General features: G+C 50.5%; 1 protein-coding gene across 1 annotated transcript; it reads left to right on the plus strand.

Annotated features, from left to right (window-relative positions):
* Positions 1–1696: 1696 nt before the first annotated feature.
* On the plus strand, positions 1697–7680 carry Itpripl2 (ITPRIP like 2). Its single transcript, XM_013117566.3, is given in 2 exon segments — positions 1697–2128; positions 2130–7680. Coding segments are annotated over 2 exon segments (1608 nt in total). The 3' UTR covers positions 3306–7680.
* Positions 7681–10152: the final 2472 nt, after the last annotated feature.

Raw genomic sequence — 10152 nt, forward strand, 5'->3', positions numbered from 1 at the left:
GGAGAATCCACGCTATGAAAAAGCACAGGCTTTCCAGGTCCCAGCAGAGTCCTGGAAGGATTCAGACTCAGAAAAATGCCCAGAGGATGTAAAGGGGCCTGTGGGCCTCTTCCCTGGGCATCCTGCCCTCTGGCTCCTCCAGATGTAAGCACCCAAGTTCAAGGCACAGCTCTATAAAGGCCATGTGACCATGAGCAATCTTCAGAGCTGCCTGAGCCCTTGTTTCCCTATAGGGAAAGCAGAGAAGGTACTACTCATTAGCAATAGATATTAGTGCTAATGTCTAATCAGTATGTTTTAGCATTAAACTGCAGAGAGAATGTGTGCCATGCAGGCATAAGGTCCTTTGAAAAATAAAAGCACTGTTCTTTCTTTTTAGAAACATTTAGTGTGTGTGTGTGTGTGTGTGTGTGTGTGTGTGTGTGTGTGTACGTGCATGTGCTTGCACACATGAGGAGCTCAGAGGGTAACTGTGGGAGTGCCTCTTTCCCTCCTCTATGTAGGTTCCAGGATCAAACTCAGGTTGGGCATCACGCCTGACTCCAGCCCTGTAAAAACTATCATTATCTCCTCACTTCAGCTCTCCTCTTGGGCCCAACACAACCCCCCAGCCACTCCATGGTTTGGGCAGGACTTGGTGGTAGGAATCACCTCTGGAGGATCACCCTGTACTCCTGTCAGCTTCCTTTCAGAACATCTGCCTGTGGGATCTTTGTTTTTGAGACAAGGTCTGCCTATATAGCTCAGGGCGGCCTTGAACTCATGACCTCAGCCTCCTGAGTACAGGGGGGTCAGAGGTGGTCATCAACCTTTCTAGTTCATAGTCCCTTTTTACAAGGCTGTAAGCTTGAAAGGCTGGCTGGCAGGAAAGCCTCTCCATTTTGTCAACTACATCCCCAGTCTTTAGGCGCCCGCCTAGTGCATAGTAGGTGCTCAACGAATGTGGGTTTGCAAATCAGCACAGGCTCAGACAGATAGGGGCCACTTCCGCCCGCCCGGGCCTGCCACGCCGCCAGCGGGAAGCGCCGGGGGTGGGGCCGGGCGAAGGGAGGGCCGGGCGGTGGGGCTGCGAGCCTTCTTCCAGCAACTTCCCAGTAACTGCGGGATCCGATGCAGCCACCGCCCCGGAACCAGGCCTTCCCTGTTCTGCCTTCCTGGAGGAGGCCCGGGAGTAGCCCTCGGGAGGGCAATCTCCCGCACGTCCCGAAGTCCCTCTGGCCACCCGGCGTCGATCCAGGCGGAGGCCGGGAGGGGGCCGCCCTCCCCGCGAGGCTCCAGACTCAGGCATTTCCTCTTGGCTGCCCGGCGCGGCCTTCGCCCTCCGAAAGAAGAAAATCCCGGGGCCCGAGTAACCCGGCCGATCGCCCCCGTGCGCAGCGGCTGCCGAACCAGAAGGGCCGCCCAGGGTAGGGTAGGAGTCCGGAGCAGAAGTTGACCGAGGGCAGCGCGGCGGGGACTGAACAGGGCAGGGACAGGGTGCGGCCAGGGGCCGGAGTGTGCAGCGCGGGCGGCGCCTGGAAGGGGAACTTGAGCTGGGAGAGGCAGAGCAGCGGGGCTGCTGGCCCCGGCGCTGCGAGCGGGGGGAGTCGCCTCCAAGGCCAAGGACACGGGGGCCGCGGAGCCGCCGGGGCGCTGCTCGCATGCTGGGCAGGGGACATCACCCGGGCTCGCGCCCTGGGCCGCCCGGACTCCCGGCATGTCCGTGCGGTATACGCTTAACCTGAAGGTCTTCTGGCCGGTAGTGACCGGACTATGCACAGCTCTGGTGTGCCTCTACCATGCCCTGCGCAGCAGCGAGGGCGCCAGAGCCGAGCCCCCCGACGGTGCAGACAGCGGCTTCCCGCTGCTCAAGGTGGCCATCCTTCTTCTCCTCGGCTACATCCTCCTACGATGTCGCCATACCATCCGCCAGCGCCTCTTGCCAGCCTCTTCCCGCCCGTGTGGCCACGCCAACTTCTCAGCCAGATCCTTGCAAGAGCCAGGCCTGAGCATCTTGCTGGAGAGTTACTATGAGCACGAGGTGCGCCTGTCGCCGCATGTGCTAGGTCACAGCAAGGCGCACGTGAGCCGGATCGTGGGTGAACTGGTGCAGGCCGGCCGGGCTCGAGGGTCTCCAGGTCCCATCACTGGGGGGAGCACTGGCTTTGGCCTTCCGGGGAGATTTCATCCAGGTAGGCAGTGCCTACGAGCAGCATAAAATCCGCAGGCCAGACAGCTTCGACGTGCTGGTGCCACTGCGCCTCCCGCCGCAGGTGGCGCTGGAGCCGCGGAGCCTGGGCACCGAGCCCACGCTGGTCCCTGCCTTCCGCAGCTGCTTCGTATGTGCCCTCAAGGCACCTCCCTCGCCATCGGGGACCACGACGGGCCAGTGGCATCGCGACTGCAAGCCCTTTGCTGAAGGGTTCTGTGTGGATGTGCAGGGCCGGCGCCACCTCTCGGCTACCCTGGTTCTGCGCTGGTTCCAGGCGCACCTACAGCGCTCCTTGGCTACCGTGCGCTACAGCCTGGAGGGTCGCTGTCGGGTCAGCCTGACTCCAGGTAGTCTGGAGCAGCCTCCCACGCTCCATATTCTTCCTTGCCGCACGGACTACGGCTGCTGTCGCCTTTCCATGGCCGTGCGCCTCATCCCCGCTGTCCATCTGGGCGATGGCGTCTTCCTTGTGGCACCACCTCCACCACCCTCGCCAAGCGGGGCCCTGTCCGAGCTCCCGGGTGGCCTGTGCACTGAGGCACTGTGGGGTGTGAATACAGCACGCCAGGAGCAGAAACTGCTGGGCTGGCTTCAGGAACGGGCGCCTCCAGGTGCCTGCTACCTCAAGTGCCTGCAGCTGCTTAAGGCTCTTCGAGACCTGGGTGCCCGCGGGCTGGACCCAACGGCTGCTACCCAGTGGGAACGCATCCTCTCCTCCTATGTGCTCAAAACGGTGCTGCTGGCGGTGTTTCTGAACGAGGGCGGCCCAACGCACAGCTGGGACGAGGCACACCTGAGTGAGTGCTTGGAGAAGTTGGTGAAGTTCCTTAGGGACTGCCTGCTGCGCCGCCGAGACCTCTTCCACTGTGTCTTGGGCCCAGGTGGGGTGGCCGCTGAGGTGGGCCCTCTGCCCAAGGCGCTTCGCGAGGCGGCTCCAGTTGACCTCCTGGCACCTTTCGACCTGCGCGCCCGGGAGCTTGCAGCAGCGCGGTTGCTGTCCACCTGGCGAAGGTTGCCCCAGCTTCTCAGGGCCTACGGTGGCCCCCGATACCTTGCCAGGTGCCCCACACCCCGAAGTCAACGCATCCAGGGCTTCCCGGAAGATGAGCCATGAACCCTGATTACACTCCACCTGACCAAATGCCCCTTTCCACAGGATGGGAGTGAGGGTGGCAGTTAAACTCGAGATGAGCTGTAGAAAGTGTTGGGAAATTTGGAGGATATCAAAGGCTTTGGTGGCTTAAATGTTCTGCCCTAGGATAGCTGTGGCATCTTCAGCAGGCCCATTAGAGTGTCCTGGGTGGTCTTATACGCACATCTTTCTGCCCCCAAATTATTAGAAGCAATCATGTTTGACATACGTATTTGTTAGATACTACGTTCTCAGCTGTTTTTGGAGGAGTGTTGTGTGTTTAATTATGGAGCTGGAATCCTGGACCTTGCATATGCTAGGTAGACACTCCACAACAGAGCTATACATCCTGGGCTCTTAGTTTTGTTTTTAAAGGGGAAGAAAAAAATCCTTATCCACAACTGGAACTGAAATTCTAGTTCAGCTGTTAGTATTCTAGAGTCATAATTTAGCCATTCCCACGAGCATTCATGTATTTTTAATAGTGCAAAGACAAGTTTGTTAGCAAGATTAATGGAATTGTCATAAATCAATTGACCTGTGGTGGGGAACTGGTTAGAGACTTTCAGAGCAAGCAGCCTTTTATGTCCAGGCATTCTTTTGTTCAGTGGCGGTGGACCCAGCGGCTATTCAAAGGAGGCTCCATGCAGTTATTGGAAAGACCAAAGCTCTGAAAAAGCAGCCAGCCGCCATTCAACACTCCCCAGGCCACAGGTGGGGATTTGCACTCGGCACATGTTCATTTGAGCTAGGCAGAATGCAAAGAAAAAAGATCCTTAATTAAGGCAGGTCTGGTGAAAGTGTGAAACACAAGTCTTGAGAAAGAGCCTAAGGCTCCCTGTGAGCTGGACACAACCCGCCTTTGTTTCAGTGCTTCTGAGCAAATGGCGCTGCAGGCCTGTTTTAGAGTTTAAGTACCTATGAGGAAAAAACGCTTGGCATGCTGCCTGGGAAGGATTAGGCTTCAGTGATGTCTTGTGTTGGGGTAGCCGTTGGAAGGTTCTTGATTGCCTAGACAACCTTACCTAGTCTTGAAGGCCAGCTCTTGCTTCTGCTTATGACCTATAAAATAGTAGCTTGCAGTATGTGCTTAGAGACCTGTCACTTCTCCTCAGTTGGCACAGGAGGAATGAGAGAGCTGGCTCTCTAGTGCTCTGCGTCTCCAGGCTGGGTGCCTCCCTCTTGCAGTTGGGAAGAGCCCATTCTCCAGAGCCTCTCATCCTCCCAACTTCCTGACAGCTCCGAATGGCAGTTCAAGTTTAGGATGTCCCACCTTCCTCTCTCCTAGTGGGAAAGGTGGCCAGCAATATATTTATGGATTTTCTTTTTAAATAGCAAAGATCTGCTTCCTCAGACTCTTTAAAGAGATGATTTTTGCCTAAAAGTAGTCACATGAATAAGGCCATTGTTAATTTCTTAGCTATCTGGAGGGAACTCTGCAAACCCCCTTTCTTTAGGGCACGGGGTTGGCAATCAACAGTAATAGAGTGTAGGGAACTTCTCATTAGAGCTGTGCTGACTTCTTGTGTCCTTTGCAACTGTGGATTGAAAGAGAAGCAGCTGTCTCATTGAGTTGTTTGGGGGACCATTCCTCTTGATACCCCAAGGTCATTCCTAAGATCATTCCTAGATTTTTGAGGCCAATATTTGGTCATTAGGTACGGCATTGGATGTAGGTAGGGGGTCATTATGTTAGCCTCTTGCAAGGATAGAAACTGCACAGTGGGTTTTAATTACTTTAAAAGTCAATGTCAAGGGAATATTTTGTGTGTGTGTGTGTATGTGTGTGCGTGTGCGCATGGTTGTGTGTTGTGTGTGGGTCTGTTTTTCTGTGTGTATACTACACACATGATTTCCATACTCAGCCTGTTGATTCCTCTGTAGTCATTAAGTTACAATAGGGGACAATGAGGCAATTTTCCAAGTATTAGATTCCTTTTTAAAAAATAATCTTGATAATATTTTAAAGTATAAATCTGGTTATTGTCATAAATATGAATAGCTTGTATAAGTATCTCCTAGGGTTTTTTTTCCGTTATTTTTATTTTTTTCTGGGTTATTAAGCAAAGCTTCATCCATCCTCAAAGCTTTTAAATTTTATTATTATTATTATTAAATTAATGGGCATTGTGTTTATGAATTAAAAATATTAATGTTTTATTTAATGCCATGCTGAACAGTTGTTCTCGATATGTGGCAACCAAAACTTAAGAGATTTCGATCAATTTTGATCAATGTTTAGTGACCTGAAGCATGTACTGTGTACAGATGCAATGGTATGGCTGTTATGGTGGCTGCCGAGGCCTTTGCATTCAGCTTAGTTCTGCATTTCATTACAGCTACTGTCACGGCCTCCAATTGGTGTGTACACATTTTTGGTGTATATTTGGTACTGCAGAGTCATATATGCCAATATTCTAACATAGGATGGCTCTACCAAAAAATAAAGAGTTGTTTAGCCAGGGCCCAAAGAAACTGTTTTGAGGCAGATGACTCAGCCCTTTGCAGTGACACTTCAGTGACTCCCACTGCCTGGCTCTGAGCCTTCCTGGAATGTTCGTGGGCTGGGAGAATCTGTGCTTTGCAAAACGAAGTTGGAGTGGAAAGAGAGGAAAGTTTGAGTGGATACAAATATTCTCTGAGGATTTGGGGAAGGGGACTTAAGATGGATGTGAATGGAAGAAATGGGAGGAAGGAGACAGGTAAAAATCCCTGGGAGGGTGGGAGAGAGTTTTGGGTGAGGAAATGTGTTTTTAGGTATGTGCTATTTCCAGCCAGGAGTCACAGACTCAGTAGCCTAGAGGCAGGGAACTAAATAAGAGTAGGGAGTGTGGTGGGGGCTGTGACTACCTTAAAGAGGGCAGCCACAGCTCTGCTCTAGGTGGGAAAAGAAAAGGTGGGGCTAGGAATTGGTATTTCAAATTAAAATACTGAAGCTCGCTGGCTTTTGATTTAAGGAGTAATTTAATGTCTAAAACCACCTAGCAGAACCTGAGGCCACCAGTGTTCGACCCCTTGCCTTACAGGTAGCCTTCCCCCCAAGTATATATATGTAAGGTTATATTCTTTGCCAGGGAGATGATGGTTTTATATATAGGAGGGGGTGTGCTAGATCATTTCTACTTCATCTCTCAGAGTTAAGCTTTATTATGGGAATAACAACAGAAAAAACTAACACGACCACAGATAACATTTATCCCCAGTTTCTGGTAGGGCTCCCGTGCAAGCCTGGCTCTCCAGTGAGAACCACTGAAACACGTGGGGCTATTTCTGGTTTCTCTTTGCTGGTGATTTGGGGTCAACTACTTGGCCTGGCTGGAGCTTGCAGGTGAGTAATAAGGTTCAGCTGCAGAGTAAGTTCTTTGTATTTGGTTCTCATATGAAACTAGTTTTCTTCTGGTTGTTGTCCATGGTAATCCAGCCTGGGACTTCACAATGTTGTCTGAAGGTATTAAATACCAGCAAAACAAAACAAAACAAAAAACCACAAAAAACAGCCAGTGTTCCATCTTTGGACCAATTCCATGGCATTATACTATTCCCACCTCCAAGAACACTGGCGGACTTCACTTCCAGCATCTCTAACCCTTTCTGACTCAGTGTCTCCCACCAAAATTATCACCAGCTGAAGCTTGCTTCCAAAGTGTCTTTTGTCACCTCCCAGTCATGTTTTCCACAGAATGGGCTTCCTGGCTTTGACCTTGATGAAGAGGTTTTTCCCATGTCTACACAAAGAAAACTTCTCCCACATTTCTGACATCCCTCATGAGGGAAACTGGTTCAGTGTTACCGCTGTGGTGTGTTAGTTTTTTCTTCTTTAATTGCTTGTCTGCAACACATCTATTTTTTTATGGCACATGGGGTGGGAATAATGCTAGTGGAAGTCAAGAGAGGGTGGCAAATTCCAGATCATGTACACAGAGAAAATAGAGTAAGAACTGCAGCTAACTTATATGGAATCTGGTTTTGGAAATATTGGATATTCAGGAATATTTTAGCACCTTTTGGGGAAAAAAGGTTGCCTTGTCTTAGTCAGTTGACTTGAAGCATTCCAGCGTTGGCTGTTTTTAATGTGCCTTCTGACCCCAAACACTGGGATACAGTTTGAGGGTCTCAGTTACAGCCTGTTTGTTCCAATAAACGAGACCAAAGAGTTAATCAGACCTGGTTGGCTGCTATCACAACTGTGTGATTAAGGATGTCTTATCACACAGTTTCCATGGCCCCAGTGGTCAAGCCTGTCACTCTCATCTTCATTTGAAGTTGGAGTAAATTTGCACTTTTGGATCCTGTGGGTCACTAGGGGATCTAGCTCTTTCCATTTTGCTGTATCAATAAAGGAACTTGGGGAAACCTCTGTACTGTGTGCATGGCTTTTGGGGACCCCGGGTGGGAGGGTGCTGTTGCCTGTGCCTGCACTGGCTTGAACTTCTTTGCACAAGCTTCTGTTGCTTTACCTCAGGTGCTCCCTCCTCTCCCCCCACCCCTGTGTGTGTGTGAGAGAGACAGAGAGGCAGAGGCAGAGAGACAGGAGAGACAGAGAGAGACAGAGACAGAAAGAAAGACAGGAGAGAGGGACAGAGACAAGAGAGAAAGAGAGAGAGAGAGAGCAAGAGACAGGAGAGAGAGAAACAGACAGAGAGATGAGAGAGAGAGAGAGAGACAGACAGACAGACAGATAGACAGACAGACAGACAGAGGTTCTGGGCATTATAAGCTCAGGTCCTCCTGTTTGGGTACCAGCTGAGCCATCTCTCCAGCCTACCTCAAAGACTTTTCTGGAACTCTGTCTCTTGATCCTACTGGGGAGAACTGTTTGCTCAGGTGGGAGAAGATGCCCTGCAAGGGTGCAGCCTGGAGTTCTGTCTTCCATTCTTTCCCTGCCTAGAACTCTCTGCCCTGCCCCTCCTCTCTGCCCCACACACCCCTCTCCAACACAATTCAAGTATTGGCCAATGGCTAATTCATAGATCAAACATTTTGTCTAGAAACTGCCTGGGCCCCGGGGCCCTCTTGATATGGTTAACTGCTGACACTGAAAATGAACTGTCTGAGCATGAGATGGAATCTTCCAGACCGAGTTGGGTGGTCGACAATTCAGCCAGCTAGGCCTCAAGGAAAGCTGCAGCTACTGCTGACTAAGCACTAGTTGTATGTTAAGCCTCTGGGAAAACTGATGAGCATGTCTCATTTGGTTTTCAACTAAAGTAGTAATGTCCCAGGGCATTGAAAACAGCACAGAGTTGGCAAAGACACACACCACCTCTTCCAAGTTTACAGATGTGCTGTCGGAGATTAGGGTATTGGGCAGGGAAGGCAATGGAACTCATAAAAGAGATGCCTAGGGCATAGGGATTTCCTAGGAGGGCAACTTGGAGGAGGTAACTTCTAAGTAGAGATCTAAAGACAGGTAGGAATTAGCCAAGCCAAGGAGGTTGAACCAGCTGCAGAAGACCACATTAAGCACCACCAGTGAGGGGACTTTGTGACAGAGGAAAACTGGTCATTTCACAGTCGCCAGGAAGCAAGGAGAGGAAGGAACTGGGGGTCCCAGTGCCTGATCTCAATGGCCTGACCTCCTTCCTCTATGGCCCAACTCCCAAAGGCTCCACTATCTCTCGATATCACCACAGCCTGAGGACCAAGCCTCTAATGTAGGGACTTAGGGAGACATTAAGATCCAAGTCATTTCAGAAGAGCATGGAGGAAAAGGCTCATGTCAGGAACATGCTTGGCTACAGCTTGTAAAGGCCAGACCTACAGTGACATTAACAATAAGGATTTCAAACCCCACCCCCTTCTAGAAGCCTGGATGCATCCCTCCTGCAGTTGAGGGATGATTTGGGATCCAGGCATCTTTTTGCTTTGGCTTTACAGGTGGCTTTGCTTTTATCTTCATGCTGTGTATATCCAGATTCTGCAGTGACCTCTTTCTTTTCCTGCAGCTAGCTTGCTCAGAGAGGAGAGAGAACTGACTATGGAAAGCGGTGAGCTTCTCTCTTCCCATTGACACGGGAAGGTGGCAGGGAAAATGGGCATTCATGGATAAATAAGCCAGCCACAGAATTTGGAAATAAACAAAGCAGCCCTAGAAACAAACTCAAAAAGTCTACCAGAAAAGTGGGCAGTAGAGGGCTCACCATTTCATATCTATTTGATTTAGACTGTCCTAAGTTAGCATGCAATAAACTATACAGATGTGTCTGGTCTCAGGATCACTGTTCACTAGTGATGATGATGATATGATGATGATGATGATGATGATATTGTTAAGCCAGTTATTCAACATGAAAGTGAAAACCCATCCCTTGATAGCGGTGCTGGGTATAATACCTGTACACCCGCCAGTGTGAGTCAGATGTTAGCTGTCCATCCTTGGGAGGATCTGCACATCAGATTTTTGAAACAAGCAGAGGGTCAGCTTATAAGAGGGAGTCTGCCTCAAGCACTCAGCCCATGTCTCTCCATCGCCAGATTTTCTTCAGGTGGGACCGGGGCTGACGCTACAGTTTTGAACATTTGTTGTAGCTGTCCCTAGAAATGAGGTCCATCCAGTGAGAGGTTTGCCCACGCCACTCCTTTCTTCCACAGTGTCTCATCTTCTCACCAAATGTCCTCCACTTGTTGTCCTTGCTAGAGTTCCAGGCACAAGGCTCAGGTTCTCAGTGGTCTCAGTCCTGACTTTCTTAGGACACACCAGGGACTTTGCAAAGACACCCAAGCTTGGGGCCCCACCCTACATCAGTGAGATCAGAACCTCAGAGAGGACAGTCCAAGCAAGGACCCTTTTTAGAGCTCTGTGGATGAATTTACTAAGGTTATTAACCAC

Source organism: Mesocricetus auratus, unplaced genomic scaffold (assembly GCF_017639785.1).
Source record: "Mesocricetus auratus isolate SY011 unplaced genomic scaffold, BCM_Maur_2.0 Super-Scaffold_4256, whole genome shotgun sequence".
NCBI classification, from domain to species: domain Eukaryota; kingdom Metazoa; phylum Chordata; class Mammalia; order Rodentia; family Cricetidae; genus Mesocricetus; species Mesocricetus auratus.